General features: G+C 36.0%; 1 protein-coding gene across 2 annotated transcripts in view; it reads right to left on the bottom strand.

Moving 5' to 3' along the window:
• PIK3C2A (phosphatidylinositol-4-phosphate 3-kinase catalytic subunit type 2 alpha) overlaps positions 1 to 17,242 on the bottom strand; it is a 49,312-nt gene that overhangs the window by 6,148 nt on the left and 25,922 nt on the right. For both annotated transcript variants that reach the window (XM_071558885.1, XM_071558886.1), the window contains exons 9-26: positions 16,140 to 16,283; positions 14,092 to 14,134; positions 13,790 to 14,003; positions 13,590 to 13,712; positions 11,869 to 12,036; positions 9,592 to 9,700; positions 8,723 to 8,865; positions 7,911 to 8,099; positions 7,325 to 7,418; positions 6,963 to 7,057; positions 6,468 to 6,648; positions 5,807 to 5,911; positions 5,115 to 5,207; positions 4,654 to 4,783; positions 3,048 to 3,184; positions 2,227 to 2,396; positions 1,227 to 1,383; positions 725 to 834 (exon numbers count right to left, since the gene is read on the bottom strand). In XM_071558885.1, the coding sequence (XP_071414986.1) occupies positions 725 to 834; positions 1,227 to 1,383; positions 2,227 to 2,396; positions 3,048 to 3,184; positions 4,654 to 4,783; positions 5,115 to 5,207; positions 5,807 to 5,911; positions 6,468 to 6,648; positions 6,963 to 7,057; positions 7,325 to 7,418; positions 7,911 to 8,099; positions 8,723 to 8,865; positions 9,592 to 9,700; positions 11,869 to 12,036; positions 13,590 to 13,712; positions 13,790 to 14,003; positions 14,092 to 14,134; positions 16,140 to 16,283 (2,405 nt within the window). The remainder of the gene's footprint in view (positions 1 to 724; positions 835 to 1,226; positions 1,384 to 2,226; positions 2,397 to 3,047; positions 3,185 to 4,653; positions 4,784 to 5,114; positions 5,208 to 5,806; positions 5,912 to 6,467; positions 6,649 to 6,962; positions 7,058 to 7,324; positions 7,419 to 7,910; positions 8,100 to 8,722; positions 8,866 to 9,591; positions 9,701 to 11,868; positions 12,037 to 13,589; positions 13,713 to 13,789; positions 14,004 to 14,091; positions 14,135 to 16,139; positions 16,284 to 17,242) is intronic.

Genomic DNA, 17,242 nt, shown 5'->3' with positions numbered 1-17,242 from the left:
AGACACCCAGCAAGAAACAGAGAGAAATAACAATAAAATGTTTACTTTTCTGAACTCAAACAAAATGCAAAGTAGTAGTGGGCAGCAGCCAAGGCTCACTTCAGCAAGACAGCACCTGCGTGTCTTGCCTCTACTTCAGCCATGATGGGAACTGACTGAACACCTCCTACCCTACTGTGTGTATACCCCAGTTTGCGTCATCTGGTATGAAATATTTCATTGGTTGCTTAAGTCAAGCGACACCTGTCTCTCTTAATCTACATAAGACTATCTGCTAAACTGAGGCCTGCTAAATTGAGGCCTACTAAAAGGCCTAAATAAAACTACCACAACACCCCCCTACTTGTGACACTGGAGAATCATCCCTCCCTCACCAGTGTGCAAAAGCACTTCTCCAAGAGAGAATTTCTTTACAATGCATTACATCATATACATACCATATTCAAAATGCTAGTCTCAGACAGCCAGAAAGAATTATCTACTCTCAGTATTTTAAACAAATTTTCCACACAAGGTTACTCCTAAAGACATCAAAGTATTTGACCTCAAGCATTAGTCTTCTATAAAACTAATCTTATGTAATTAATATTTTATTATTATACAGTGTAACTATTGGACTTCTACAGACAAGTTTGCAAACATCCTTCGTAAGTTTTTTCATTGCAGAAAGCTCCTGTTAAGAGAATGATGCTGTGAGAGATTTTGGCTTTCACTTATCCAGTACCTCGTAAAGAAAATGGTGGCTTCTGCATCTGTTGTTTGGGGTTGGAGAGCATCCTGGACATACTTCAAGTCCTGAACCCCACTTAGTTCTGGTAACCCAGAAGACAGCATCTACAGGAAATTAAAATTTACAGTTTTAATACAATAAAACCAACATGCTTTTATAGTGAAATGATTAAAACTTAGACCCTCAAATTCATTTGTAGCTGCACTAAATTGCCAAATGCTAGCAGTGATAGCAAACAGTTCCTTGTAATCAGCAGTTATTCATCACTCCTGCTGAACTAAAAGCAGTTAAAAACACTACGCAGTGTAATGCATGGTATCATCTTGGTTTTAAATCTTCAGGAAAGAGGTAGCCAGTAAAAAAGCATAAAAATTCCAAATAAACAGTCTCAAAAAGGAAATTGAATGTTTCTGGCTTTAAAAAGCATGCATTAAGAGTTAAAACAACCCAACATGACAGATCTATCAATTTTCAATTGAAATTGAAAAATTATTACCAATGAAAGTAGGTTTAGGAAGAGGCTTGCGTGTTTTCTTATCAAGTTGTAAGCTTGACAACAGAGATCCACGAACAACTGGAAGCGAATAGTGGGTTTTTCCCCACCATTAATGACATAAGCCATATCTGATGTGAGCACGAAAGGAGCTCGATCCCTGTTCAAAAAGGACAGAGAATTCACAGGTTAATTATAAGGTCTATTCATCATCATGTGCTTCCTCTTCCCTTCCATCCCCATCCTGAGGTAATGATATTAAATAATCCATTAAATGTACATTTTTGGGTTGGGTTCAGCTCCCTCATGCTATCTCAGATCACCCAGCACAGTCACATGGTACTGGACCTAGAGCAGATCTCCTGGAGCAACACTTGGAGGCCAGGCTAACTTACAATGCCTTCCCTCCCTCATTTCTGGAAGCCATAACACACTCAAACAAATGTAATGACTATATTATCACCAGAATAAAACATAACTCTTACATCCTGGATATAGATTATCTGGCCCTACACAGATGAATAGTAAATACAGACTTGTTCACTTTTTTCAATAACCTTGACATTCACTGCTGTTTTTACGATCCAGAGTCTGTTCGCAATTGTGTCACACTCCTGTTCAGATGATATAAAGGTTCTGACAATTTCTCAGCCATGATGAAGGTCACCTAATAGGCATGCAATATACACATGGCATGACAATACCTATCCAGGTCAGACTACACTACAGCTTTATTCAATAGTCCTGACACCAAAATTTGTATTAGATGTAAGGCTCTAAAATATCAATAAAAAGTTATAATAATCTTTTCCTGTACCAAAATACTGAGCTCAACCCAAGACAGTTTGAATGAGTTTTGGAACCTCTGTGGTTAAACTGGAAGATACTGGCTTCATGAGTACAGCAAATAACAGGAATTTAAAAGTTAATGCTTAGAATTATAACACTTACAAAAAGAAACTAAAAAAATCATTCCCTAGATTTGCTTAAGTACAGAAAATACCTTTTAAAGCTACCAAACATTTGTGCATGTCCCAAAAATTTTCCAAAGTCAATGTGAAACATATGCCCAGTGTTTCGGAGCATTATGTTGTCATTGTGGCGATCACAAATTCCCAGGACATAAGTAGCTACACAGCATCCTGCGCAAGAGTAAATGAAGTTTTCTGAAGCCTGGGAGGGAGAGGGAAAAAATGAATTGAGATCAAATATTAGTGGGAAAACATAATTCATGCATTCAACAACCTTGATGACTCTAAAATCCAAGCCAGGCAAGATAGGCCCCAAAATTTGCTTTTTTTCCAAAACACTGCTCTTTAAACAGATAGGTTTGCGAAAATCTCTAGATATCACACTTTACAGCAAAACCTGTCATTTTGCTTTTTAAATAAAGACAAGAGTGGAGCTGAAGTCAAATCACAAAACTATGTTAGCAAAGAAAAGGGTACAAGATTTATATTTCTAGTGTATTGTAACAGCATTATAGCCAAAAGAAAACCTTTTAGTTTTTTAATCTCATGTGCTTGTGCAAGAAGAGGCCAATGCTTCTCAACCATCATTCCTCCCTGTCTTAAATTTAAAGTACATTTTTTCTATATCCAATAAAAACTCCTCATATGAATCCTGAGAATCCATCTGGCTCCTCTTTCATTTATAGGAGGGATTTTCATTTACTCTTTTTCAAGTGTAGAAAGAAGTTAAATTTCTTAAATAGACAAAACAAATTTCAATGGAAGACCTGAAATATGAACTTAATTCTTCTATAAGATGGTGTTTATCCCTCTTAAAAGATCTTCAAAAAAGAACAACGCTGAGATAAGTTACCTTTTCATATTCCTCCTCTGTAGGGTTATACTTCCGCAACCATTCTGCCAGAGGTTTGTCTTTAAAAGAACCTGTCACTCCATATTCCACTTGAATTTTCCTAAGCGTATCTGAAGCAGGAACAAGCTCTACCATGCCTTTATATAAAAAATAACAAAGTGTATTTAACCATCTCCTTATATTCTACTGCATTATTATTCAGTAGAAACCTTTCTTGGTAAGGATGAATTTTAGTCTTAAACTAACCTCTTTCAAAACCCAGTTAGATGTAAAAGTAATTCTATTAGTCTACTAAGCGTTTCCACAGACTATGTTACAAAGCAAACCATGCAACACAGGTAGCAATTCAACTTAGCTTACTTTAATACAGTTACAGTTCCTAGAATGCACATATAAATTATACTCTAAATAATTACTTTCTATCACAAACTACCATTGGTGTAGAAGTAGGAACTGCAAAATATTTTGATGCTGACATTTCTCATACACTGACACTGCAGTAACCTACTAACTGCTGTCAAGTGTTGAAACATACCAGATAATGAGCTTTATACATGGCCTTATTTTGGAGATATAATTTATTAAAAATATTTTTATAGCTAAATCATAAAAGGAAAACATTCAGTTGATTAACAGAATTTTACTTCCATCTTGGCAGGAGCTACTAAAGGTAAATCTGTAACTTACATCCACTTTATTTTCCCACTTTAATCCTTCCAAGTACTTTGGGGACACACTGGTATTAGCAGCAAGAAAAAATATGCTACACAAATGGATTCATCATTCAGAGTAGGAGGAAAAGCCATCTGTTTCTCTAAAAAGCAAGTCTTGCACAAATAGAGGCTTTTTGCTTAGTTTTGCCAACCTAAATTTCCAACTTTTCAATATATTCCAGAGCTTTTGCCATGCTGTTCTAGCATCAGACTGAAAAAATATTTAAGTTATTGTTTATCCTCTTAAATATCTTTGGTTTCTATTGGTTAACTCTAGTGAATTAGCTAAAACTAGCAAAAAGCATGTTCAAGGTGCAGGACAGTATTTATACTCAAGAGTTCTGCGACCTACTTTTAAACCTAAGAGACAGTCTCATAATGCCAAGGAACTTTCACCAGCATATGATACTAATTCTGGGGGATAGTGTGTATGCATGGCAGGGGGGATGTTAATTTTTTTTTATTTTTTGCACATTTCAGTACATGAATGATACTCCCCGACTCAACTGCAGCAGATTCCAAATACTTTAGAATTTTGGTTTTGATCGGAATACTTTCTTTTACCATAATTAAACTTTCAGAATAAGGATTGCTATAGCACTGTTATTTTCTTGTGTTGCAGTGAGAGCACAAAGAGAAACCTTAGCATTTACCATTATATTTACATGTTTGCACGGCTGTTCATTGACAACAGAATGCTCAAGAGACACATTTAAGTGCCACTCAGCCATCAGGAAATTCAGAACAATCTAACATATTATACTCTCAAGTACTGAAGTTCCTTGCAAGTAGAACTGTTCTTTGCCCCACTCTGCACCAAAGATTTTTACTATTAGCATGACCAGGAACTGAAGTGGGGGAGCAAAGATTAAAGGCAGTATCTGGTTTTGCACCTCGGTCTTTTCCAGTTGAGAGACATTTGAAGATAACCATCCGTAGATCCAGTCCCTCTTGCAGCCAGATCTTATCCATGATCTTAATCATTTGTAAAGCCAACATATCTTGTCGCAGATCTTCTCCAACCTTAAATGGAAAAATAGAAGTTAACTAGAGACATAATAGGCTTTCAGCAAAACTAAACCTCACAGATTTTAATTGCTTTACACTTTTGCAAGTGATACATTATGCTACTTCCTCATAGTTACACAGTTAAAAGGAGAAGCAAGCTACAATTAAGCCTTCACATGTGGTAGACTTATGTTTTACAACCCTTTTAGACATTGGTTTCTAGATACATAAGAGAAAACTCACAAAAACTAAGTTTACTGGTCTATGCTAAAGTAAATTGATACCAATGAAATGAAAGAGTGATAATAATTCAACTTTTTGTCTCCAATACACATGTAAGGCCTACCTTAAACATCACATTAATTTCTTCTCCCAGAGGGTCTGCATTTATCAGTGCAATTTTCAATGGTACTGCATTGGAGCTGAAGAAAGAACATGCCTGCAAGGAGATTTAGTGTTAATAGTCAAAAAGGCTGCTAGCCCAGAAAACAAGACATTCTGACAACAAGCAGGTTTGACACACAATGTGTCTATTCAGACTTCTAACATTGCAATTGTGGTGAATATGTGCTTCTTTTGAGTAACGAGCACACTGGTTGTTATTTGTTGCATTCTTGTACAAAAGCCAACAGTTTTGCACAGTGATGTTTTACCCATTTTGAAGGGAAAAGTGCATTAAAAAAAAGAATATTTTATCAGCAGCTTTTTTGAAACCTAGAAGACACATTAAAAATAAGTGTATTTGTGTGTTTCACCGTATTTTTTCTCATTTATCTGCTTTCAAGTACCTACTCATAAAATAATAGTTACAGTAGAGAAGGAAAGCAAGACGAACTGTCTCTCCAACACAGGATTAGTTCAAGCATTAACAGACCTTTAGGTTTTCAGTCACGCATGATGATATAATCAAGACTGTGGTTTAGCAGATACTGTCAAACCTTGTAGAGTTCTGGAAACCTCATTTACCTTCTCCTACATTCTAGCTTTGACAAGATGTAATTTTTACAAAAAGGTTTTGAAACTCTGAATGTGCAGTACCTTAATATTTAACTCTTTTGCCACAAGACTGGGATTGAGAGGCAAACGGCATTTGTTCTTCAAGAAATATAACTGCACACGTTCCATACCATTTTGCAAGGCAACCTACAGACAAAAAGAAAATCCAGCTGACATTTTCCTAACTAAAGCATTAACAGAAAACTTCTGGACAAAGTTATCCTAAAGCAAATGTTTTAACTCCTCAGTGTCAAAGGAATGCTATTAACTATAAATACTGCTTTAGCTATTAAAAATATGTAAGTGTAGCGGTACAACACTAATCACCCTAGTTGATGTTTTGTTGGTTTTGATTTTTTTTGACAGAACAAGATGACAGCATCCCTCTCTACCAAACTAAATTGTATTATTATCATCACGTACTCAGATATCCCATTGTTTTGCATAATGGATCATTCTTCAGCAGTAATAGGTTTAAATTCATTTCCAATTTATTGTATACAGAAACCATCCCATCATATCACAATCTTATGTGACAAAAACATCAACTTCATTGAGCTTTTAACTTGTTTAAATATATAGCAATAGATTCCTAGACCTTCCTATATATTATCCAAAACATTTTAAACTTCGACTAAAAAGGATTAGTTTTGAGGGTATGCTCAGACTAATCTTCCTAAAAACATTAAAAGTATATACACACCTGTCGAGCAGATCCACTTGTTTGCTTTACTTTTTCTGCTACCATTCCAAAGAGCTGCACTAGTCTGGTCTGCTTCTCCAGCTCTTCCCTCAACCTTTTTCCACAGATGGAAAGAAAAGCTCCAAGAATTTGCTCATACCTTACACCAAACTTTGTATCATACAGTGTATCCTTAAGAAGCCTGAAATAAAGGATATAAGTTAAATTTTCCTAAGGAAAATACTGCAAACAAGGCAAATATTTTAATGAATCAGTACTAAATATGTCTGAAGTTACTGATATATAGGACAGAAAAGACAGAAGTTTGTGCTTTGTAGAGGTGCTATCTTTTCTTTCAGTAAAAAACTCCCTCAAACAACCAGGATGTACAGTTTTTATATCACCATTCATAACAGTCATCGTTATAAATGATGATACTAGGAAGGATTTTTATTTTGAAAATACTAAACCGGTGGTGCACACATTCCACAAACAATGGAACAAAGAAGATCTTACCAGTACAGGTAGTGTGCTATCCGAATGCTTCCCAGTGCCCGTGCCAAAAGAAATTTCACAAGAGCACTGTCAAGATAGGTTTCATACTTCAATGCCTAAATACAAAGAAAACTAAATAAATCAGTTCTCGATTTCATTCAAGATGAAGACTAAGGCGTTATGACTAATGCACAGACAGCATCACCACAAATCCTTAGGACAGTAACAGAGTGATTTTTTTCTTTTACTCAAATTGTGTTCCCTACTATGCATTAAAATTTTTAGAGGCACACAATTGCATTTCTGCTATTAGTCATCAGCAATTCCCTTGGGTATTCAAGAGCAATAAAAATTCAAACTTCTGTGCAGGCAGAAAGCCTTACCTGTACAAATTGAGGGAGGAAGTCTGTTAACTCATCATCACTTAATGTCTCTATCCAATTCACAGCTGTTTTTCGTACTTCCTGATCAGCAAACCTAGAAAGTCAACACAAATCCATATTAAGTTCTCTCTTACTGTAGGATTTTCTCTCTTTCTCGGTTTTTTTTCCCCTTTTCTCTTTTTTTTTTTTTGAGGTCAGCTAGTAGAAAAGAATCAATATAAAGTCTTTAACAGCTCAATAAACAACCTACAAGTTTGAGGCCCTTCATCACATAAGATGCAACCACTTGTGCACATTTAGGACAAGCACACTAATTGCTCAGAACTTAGTTTTGATAGCTTGGCTCTATGGTTCCTGTCCTGTCACACCTTAGACTTCAGAATCTTGCTGTGCTTTCACTACATGACTTGGTCAAGCCTACATCAATAAAGAAATCACATGTTCTTGAAGATTTTAGGAATATTTAGATTTTGCTACAAGAAATAGAGTACTTTTCCACAGAACACTATTCAGGATCTGCTACCAAAGAAAAGTCATTGAATGCTCAACAACACACACAGAATTTATTTAACACAGTTTTTCTTACTTTGAATCAAGTAGTTCCAGTGCAGCTAAGGGTGATAAAGGAGGCCACTGCTGAAGTAATGAATATATTTCTGGAAGACTTGCCCAGTCCCAGTGAGGGGCACTAACCAATATTTTTGGAAGGCTACTAGTATAGTTATGACAATAATGTCTTTTCTCCCACAAAAATTCTTTATCTTCTTTTGACAGCCTGCAGATAAAAGCATTTCAGTTTATAACTCACATTTCAAACAATCACCTGAACAACCCTAATGCTGCTGGTCATTGTATATGTACAGAATTTAACATACAAAATGCAGTGACATTGAAATTACTACTTCCTCTGCAAAAGTCAAAATAAGAAGCCAAATAAAGCCTCAAACATTAAGGAACCAGTTGTTCAAAGTTATAATTTGGGCAGGACAAATTTCAGTTTTAGTACCATCTAAAATAAACCAAAATGCTAATGTCAGTTTGGTGCAGATGAGTGGGAAAGCCTGCCACAAAAGCTTCCATGGCACATGAACAGCCACTGCTGAAACTGCCACAGCTCCCTGTAATAGAAATTGCCAAACAGGGATAGGCAACTATAACAGGCAGCCAAATGGGCAGCAATCTTGTAACAAGAAACTATAATAACACCAGCCATGGTGAAATGCAAATTCAGTAAGCACCATTATTTCACATGTTTAATTTCATCTCTTGTTTAAGTCTCTATAGGTCTTCAAAATACAAAAAAAATGTATTAAAGAAACTTAAGAATGTGCAAGCATTCCATACTCTAGCACATACTGTCATGTGCAAAGGGACCAGAGCTAGAAGGGATGAACATACCCGATAGTGTTATCCTTGGAGAGAATGGAAAGGAGACGTTCTCTCAATGGTTTTTCTAATGTTTCTATGGAATGACGCACAGCAGTCTTTGCAGCTTGAGGAATTTTATATTCAATATCAAACGCATGGGATGGGAAGTCAACCTAGGAAAAAAAAAAGATTACACAAGTCCTTAAGCACAGTCGAGAAAGCTCATCCTTTCAGCAACTTCAGATGTTTAGGCATCTGAACTCTTTAGTTCTACACATGTAAGTTTTCAGATACTGTTTGCTGAATATTTTTTTCCATATCAGTTCTTCTACATGGCCCTTAAATGTATAACTGTGTTGTTTCTTTAGTAGAGAAGTGAGAATTCTTAGAGTGGAGACTAGTCATAGAACTATTTAAATTCACATAAGTGGTTTCAACCCATCCACCAACTCAGACCATGTTTTGGGACTATTAAGCCATGCCTAGTAAGGCACCTTCTCTTTGCAGAGAAGCCTGGACTCTGAATTTAGAAAGAGACATGCTTGTGTTCTGTAAAGAAGCTGGAATTGCTAGTGCTCGGGTCTAGACAACTCCCATCTCAGCACACATTTCTATGGAGAGCTTTCAAAAACGTTGTCTCCCAGTACCAACACCATGTACTGCCAAGGTACCTCCAATTTTTCTTACTTCAAAATAGTTAATAACTGATTTGTATAGACTTCTGGGAGCTTTCTATTCTTCGCCCTTTCTGTTTAGCAATCACTGTCCTATACTGGCTTTCAAATATGACTTAGCAGTAATTACCCTCTCCCCAAAACACTCATCTATTATGACTCATATAAGACCGAAAATTCCCAGTATTCAAGCAAAACATAGAGCAAATCAGAATTATGTATAACCTGCAATACTACTCTTTCCATATTTCCTTTCTTGCTGGCCATCCCTGATGGCTGATGCGGATGTGATGAAGTCCACAGTTGCAAGAGCTTTGTCCCACAAGTTAACAATCTGAGAAAACAACATGCACAGGTGTTAGTACCACAGTCTGTTTACTTCATCAAAACATTAGTTGTCAAGTGCATTTATTTATTTTCAATGACTGTCTTTTGTATTTTAACTGCTGCATAGCACTTTTAGATAAAAAAGGCAAAGGAAAGTGTTCAGTGTTGACACAGCTGACACAGACAAATTAAGTGCTCCCTATTCCTTAGGTGAGAAAAGGGATATTTCTGCCTCTCAGGAATAAACTGAACACACATACATACTTTTCTTACCTTCTCAGACAAAAGGACCTGGCAAACAAATATTACAGACATCACTATTTGCTTGGACTTCCCACATTACCAGTTTCTGCAAGTGCACATCAAATCACGTTAGCATTTGCCAGTGTATTCCCAATATTTATACCATTTCCAATTGTAGCAGGGAATAACTGAGGACACTTCATAAATCCACTAAGTGGTAAATGTTAGGTACAGAAAACTTCTATCAGACTTTAAAAATCAAAATGCTGTCTCAAAAGACTGCTTGAAGGCCAAGCCTTAAGTATATTTTGAAAGATGATTTAGAGTTTATATGTATTTCAAATAAAAACAGTTTGTTACATGCAAATATTGATTTACTGCAAGTCTATCATGCCAATAAAAGTTACTAAATCATGCTACAAAAGCAAAACTGAACAGCTTGTTCTTTTTAATAATTCTCCACTTTAATGTACTTTCCACAGCCTTCTGTCTCATCTACAAGTGGTGACATTGTAAGCCACTATTAAGACACACTTCAGCTGAAGGAATTTTTACTTGGCCTTGAATTCTTCCAAAGCACATACACAACCATTTTTATTCTTCCTACATTTTGGTCAGCTACAAGTTTTAGCTCCTGCCTGTTGTTGCTGCTATTCTTAACTGTAACTGGAATATTTAGGTAATATCTTTGATTACCTGGGTCTGGATTTAATTTACATGGCCTGCAAGCAGATTAGACCACTAAGCGTCTCTACAGCTGCTACAAACAGACCCCTCGGCAAACTCTGGCACAACACATTCTATTGTAGTGATCTGCATAAACAGAAAATGGAGTTTTCTCCCCAAAGTAACTACTATGAGAACACCACAAAGCACAAAGACAAGATAAATTTGCAATTCAAATCAAAAGCTGTGTTTTCAAATACTGTGAGATGTAGTATTTAGAGAGGAGACTGAAATGCAACATTTAAATAGAAGGTTGAAATAAGCATCATTTATGAAAAGAAATCCAATTTTTAGTGGAGACTGAAAGCAGCTGCAGGCCATCTTTGCAATGCAGGAAATCCTAAACTCTTGAACACCCTCAAACTGTTGGAATTATCACCAGATAAAAGAGGAAGCAGGACAAGTAAAGTCAAACCCAGAACCAGAGGACACAAAGCACAGAAAACAGACACAAGCAATACATAGCAGTAACTGTCCAGAAAAGACTTGGCTGTCTTTCTGCAGCCTTGGTGAACAATTCAAGCTTCTAGTAAGACCTAGAAGTCAGAGCACAGATAAATAGGAAATCCTAAGCATAAATGCTGAAGCTATTTCACAATGGTGAGATCACTCCTGCAACATCATGCCTAATTCTGACATCTGTGTTCAAGTCTATTGGTTAATGTCTCAGTGAGTAGCTACCGAAGTGATAAGCATTTTTGTATGCACTTTGTAATGAAATTTCAAGGACAAGGAAACTTGAACCAATGCAGAAACACTTAGCTTGGGAAAGTTACAGCAGCCTTTTCATTCTTAGTGAAAATAGTATAATAGAATCCAGCAGCTGTACTTGAGAGAAAGTCAGTTCAAACTAGAAACATGCCATACACAGTTGTTACATATCCCTTTATTTTAAAATTACTCCAGCTCTGAATCAAAAGGAACAACTTCAGAATATTCTGGGATATAATAATCCAAACAATATTTAACTTTCTCCAGCAGGTAACTTTTCAACCAGTTAGATGGAAATCCTGTAACATATGTTCATGTTTTATCCCCTATTTAATGGAAGGTATTATTTCTGTAACAAGATAGTTTACAGTTCTTACCTTTACCATGGCCTACTATATTCAGTGTCAGAGAGTCAGTTTCTATAGTCATGGGAGTGGAGTAAGCTTTACACAGAGCAAATCATATTAATAATCTTACCCATGTTTGGATACTTACTGCCTAAAATCAAAGAGAGGTAGGGAAACCTGACCCAAAATTTCTGGGCCCTTTCTCTGCTTATTTGAGTCAGGGGAACTCCCACTACTTTGATTTAGGATTCCAAACAAAGTCAGACATAAGACTGATTCCAAAGGCAACTGTGAAATCTGGATGGGGAAAATTATTCTGTAAAAGAGAAGTATTAAAAAGAAGTCACAAGAAAGGCAGTTTTCAGTAAGTTACAGGCTTATCCATATAACCATTTATGCCTCTTCCTTTCAAAAAGTTAATTAACATCAGAGAACAATGGTACATTTCCATGCAATCGTATTTCACTTCACTTCATCTCCCATACCAATAGTTTGTAAATCCTGCTAAATTGTACTTCTGCACTGTAGTCAGATTTGAAACAACCCTTTTTAATCTTTGTCTGTAAAATCACATTCCTTACATAGAACTGACCTATCCAGCATAACCAGTCTTCTTACTCTACTCACTAGGAGGACACACACAATTCCATGTTATCCACCTCCTAATCTCTCAGATTTAAAGGGTCAGTTGACAATAGTTTCATATCCAAATGAAAGAATCTATTAAGTAGTATTGAAAGTTAAATTCGAATGGTACAAAACCTAAAAAAGAAAGCAGCTGAAGAATATACAGCTCGCTGAGTCATTTAAACTCTTTTTTGTTTACATTATTTTTACTGTGCAAAATATTTTTTTCAGTCTGACTTCTCTGTAACATATCACAGCTGCACTATAAAATGCTACAGTACTGTAAGCAGCTTTTAAGCAATCTAATGGATCCTTCACTGTAATACACTAGCACTTGCCAGCAAAAGATCTGACAATTAGTCCTTTCCATCACCGGAAAAAAAAATGTAGTTGGAGTATTCTCTGAAGGCAGGTGTTCTAGAAACTCTCATTCCAGGTCTGAAGTAATTTGTTCACTGTAAACTTTCAGGGTATTCCTCAGGATCTACCTCTGACCTTTAAAAACACTCAAGAGAGTAGTTATAGGGCACAATGGAGCTCACATGATGCTTCAGCTATGACAGACTGCCTGATAACTTAAGTGGGAGAGAGTAAGCTGTGCACAGACAGTGAAAAATTTTCCCCTCTCAGTTACCAGATACCACCACCATTATCTCCCTATTTTTCCACTACATGCCCTTCCTTACTCCTTTCTACCCTCTTCCCTTGCTTCGTAAAAAGAAACTGGAGTTCAGTAGCTCAAACTGGACACTCCCTTATGCTACAGACTGATTCTAAAGCACTTCTGCATCTGCTCTCTTTATAGAAATAATCCTAAATCAGATTTTAAAATTCAGATACAGAGTTGTTACAGTGTATTTGGAACAAAAACCGATGGAACGTTAAAAAGTGAGTTGCTTTTCTTCTCCATTTACCTAAATTGATCAGGACTTACATGATCCCTCTTTAAACAGCACAAGCTGTTCCTGTTACAAAGGGTGTTATAACCTTCCCAACTCCCTATGATTGTAAATTACAAACACATCAGCACAGAGCACTTGCCCAGCATTTCCATTCCCGCTTTTAAAATGAGTAGCAAAATACCATTTGGAAAATTATTTCTGATTTTGGTCAGCAAGTCTCACACGTTGTTCTTTGGACACTTAATGTGGAATCAGAACCAAGAGTTGCTTGAATGACTGTGTTTCGGTACTAGCTAAAACGAAATATTTTATTGAATTTTAACATGCTAAAGTCACTTACAGTTCATCCCATTTAATCAAGTAGAAGAAGTTCTTGTATGTGCCAACCTTCTTGGACTGCACAGGTTTGAACAGATCTTTGCCATTATGGGTCAGAGAACAAATCAAGTAGTATTTTTCATAACTGGACAAGGGAAAAAAAAGTAAGTTAAACAAACAAACAAACCTATAAAAGGAGAATTTTTACAATTAATTACTTACTTTGACACCCAAGCAGAAGAAATTCCATGAGCAGCAAATATTGTGAATTGGAGATGTTCTGTGGCAGTCCAAGTTTCCTTGGTACTCTTACTGTCTTCTGGAGAAATTGGTGCAGAACTGCTACAGGAATTCATGTGGAGTCGCAGAAGAGCTTCAACTGCTCTTGTTAACTGGTCTATACTCACTTTCAGAGGGTTTTCAGGCTGCAGTGAACCTAAATTATAAATTATTTTGAATGCATTTCTTCCTAAATCAGTCACCTGAGAACAGTTTTTAAATAAAAACTGGAGAACTTTACTCACCAGATGAGCTCTTGCTAGTGTCATCACCACATTTTAAGGATACCTACACAACAAAGTTAGAGCAAATTTCAATACTGAGAAATCCATACTAATTTTCCATTGTTCTTAAGTATCTTGTAGAGAAATTATTAAATAGCTGAATTAGGCCCATATTTGTTTATGCAACACATATTTTCACTCAAAGCTCCTCCAGAGTTACCTGACAGCATCACAATTTTCATACCATGCAGCAACTATTCACCAAGTTCAAAGTTCATGTTTTGTCAAGTGAACTGTTTTGACACTCTATGAATTCCTAAAAGACACAGTACATGAGAATATTGCTTAGGATACTCTAACTTCTCCAGGTAGAAATAAAACTCGCTCAGGGCTGTTATAGATGAGAGCAGAAGTTGTTAGCTCTATTACCCAGTAATTTAAGCCTGAATAGCTATTTTGTCTGTGGCATTTGTTAAGGTATCTTTTTCTGTCAGAGTTACTGTAAAATTACTGAATTAAAAAATGGTAAACAACTCAGAAAACTGAACAGTAAGTATGGTTACTTTGGACTGTGTATTTGTCTGTTTCTTGCTCTGCTAAAACATAAGTCTAAACATGATACAACATCACTGCAATGTCCAGTCTCAACAAAGACACTGTTGAAGCCAAAAGGTGACAAACAAATCATGGGAATGTACTCCCTTCTAATCAGGAAGGGTTTCGTGCTAAATTCAGCTCCTGATAAAACTAAAACTTTTAATGAAAACTAAGTTAAGCGATTTAAAATCAAAACCCAAGGAATTCCTTCCTAACACTTCAGAGAAAGTCTACCACAACTGCTGCAGAAGAATGAAAGCTCTCATTACATTTTCAGTATACTAATTGAGCATCTTGTCAACAGTTAGTCTGAACTACCAAAAACCTTCACATCCTTATAAAACACTCGGTCACTTTTTCTACCAAAAAGAATTATTAAAAAAAAATCTAAAAATCAAAAAATACCTTACAAAATGTTTGGAAGCAATTGTCTCCAATCATTAAACCAAGTTTGTCTCTGAAAACAATCACTGGCTGTGTAAGCCAATGTGCATCACAAAAAAAAGGCAGGGCTTTATTGATAAAATCCCACCCTTTTCAAATTCTAGTGGGATAGTGTTATTTTAGGGAGTTATTTTACATTATAATCTAATACTTCTACAGCTTTCTCCTATCAATATTCAAACACTGAAAAAATATTTTATATGCTATATTTAACCATTTTCTTAATGTCTTCTGAACTTCCCTGCAAGAATTTTAGTTCTTGGGACAACTGTATTGATTTGCCTGTGCACTTGCAAGACTTTTGCCCAGTGTTACAAACACATCACTGAACCAATGAAGCCAGAAGCAAATAGAGCATCACATGAATCGCAACTCTAATATGGCAGCAGGACAATAGAAATGACATTACAAGATTACTAGGCTTTTTTTATTTGCACACTTCTCCATTTATCAACTGTTTTTGACAACATGACTTGAGACCAGTACTGCTCAAGTGAATCATTCATCATAAGGCAGTTACATCATCAAATTCTGTGCTGTTTGAGAGATTTGGGGTTTGTCCATATGCTCAGGAATGCAGGAGCACGAACAGTTAAAGAGTTTTAGGATGCTACATAAACACTACTGGGAAAATGCAGGACGTAAATTCCTCCCTTAAAGCATAACTGCATTGATTTTAGGGCATGAGCCAACTGTCAGTTCCCCTTGGTCAGATTTAGTGTATTTGCTGTGACACAACTTTCTAGTTACAGAATCAGAAAACACTAATTTAAACATAGTTTTTAAAAAGTTACTACTTAGAAAAGCAAAGCATTCCAAAAGCAAGTGATTAATGCATTAACAGCAGAGAGACATCAAAGTAAATGGAAGATATCAGGTAAAATAAATTAACAAAATCCAACAAAACAAGGCCCAACATAACCCTGACAGAACTGTTGCTGGTATTTTCAGCTGCCAAAGATTGTGAAATACTACTTATCAGTGTTAAAAACATTACCTCAAATGCAGTTAATAGCGTGAAAGTTTACCTCAGCATTTTTAGTCCTTGGAAGATTAACAGCCCTCCTTAGCTTCTTCACCGATTCCGTAATTGCAGGAGTCTCTACATAATCCAATGTAGAACAGATTTTTCTGACAGTCTTAATTACATGATCTACTGCTTTATGCTGGTTCTAATAAAGAATGTATAAGAGAACAGATTGATCTGATCACAATTGTGAAACCCAGTATTGCTTTTTTAATGAATTTCCAAGAAAATTTCACTAAGAGATGCAGATCTCGATTACATTAAACTGTGGTGTTAAGAATTTGGTTACAGAAAAACCTCAGTACGGAGAACTTCTTTATGAATGCTAAAAACATAGTAGCATGGATTCTAGAATGGGATCCCAGAAAACATTAGGAGGTTCCCAATCCTTTTTACATTAAGCTGTTGGCAAATAAGTATTTTCTAATGAGATACTAAGCTCAAATTCCCTCATGGCATAAAAAGAAAGTGTAATTCAAAAAAGGCTATTTAATTAGCATGAGGAAGCAATTCTAAAGCAGCAGTGTTTCAACTTCAGTTCTCTCAAACGTAGGTTCAAATTACACTTACACTACTACTGCTTACATTACAGTATTGCTTCCACAATGCAACTTTATCTTTTTTACTTCACTTTCTTGAAAAAAGTTTGTTGCAACTTTTGCCTTAAGTGCTATTCAATTTAAATGGTGCAAACTGTCACCTTGGAATAGGTAGGAAAGGAATAGATCAGTTCTAATCAGAGAATGAAGATGCTGCAAGGCTACTTAAGACAAAGTTGAGATGCTCCTAACATTCTCTTACTTCTACTCTTCCCATAGAAGAAAATCCACTTAAGTTAAATCTAAATTACATCCTAGGTTTCTTGGAGTTTGTTTTTTTAATGTAAGGAGAGTCTTCACCCAAAGTTATGAAAATATTTACTTTAAAATAATGTTTTCCTTTTTAAAGGTTTAATTTACAGGTTTCTTTCACACTTACTTATGAGCACTTACAAATAAATAAGAAAGATATTACTGCAATATTCTCCCTGTAAGATGTAAATTGACTCCCAGCCCCTTCCCTCCCAGACATACTGTCATGGCTTTCCTGCAAGTGAGAAGCAAG

Source organism: Pithys albifrons, chromosome 6, assembly GCF_047495875.1.
Source record: "Pithys albifrons albifrons isolate INPA30051 chromosome 6, PitAlb_v1, whole genome shotgun sequence".
Classification (NCBI taxonomy): domain Eukaryota; kingdom Metazoa; phylum Chordata; class Aves; order Passeriformes; family Thamnophilidae; genus Pithys; species Pithys albifrons.
The sequence above is the reverse complement of the archived record's forward strand: the minus strand, read 5'-3'. Positions and strand labels throughout refer to the sequence as shown.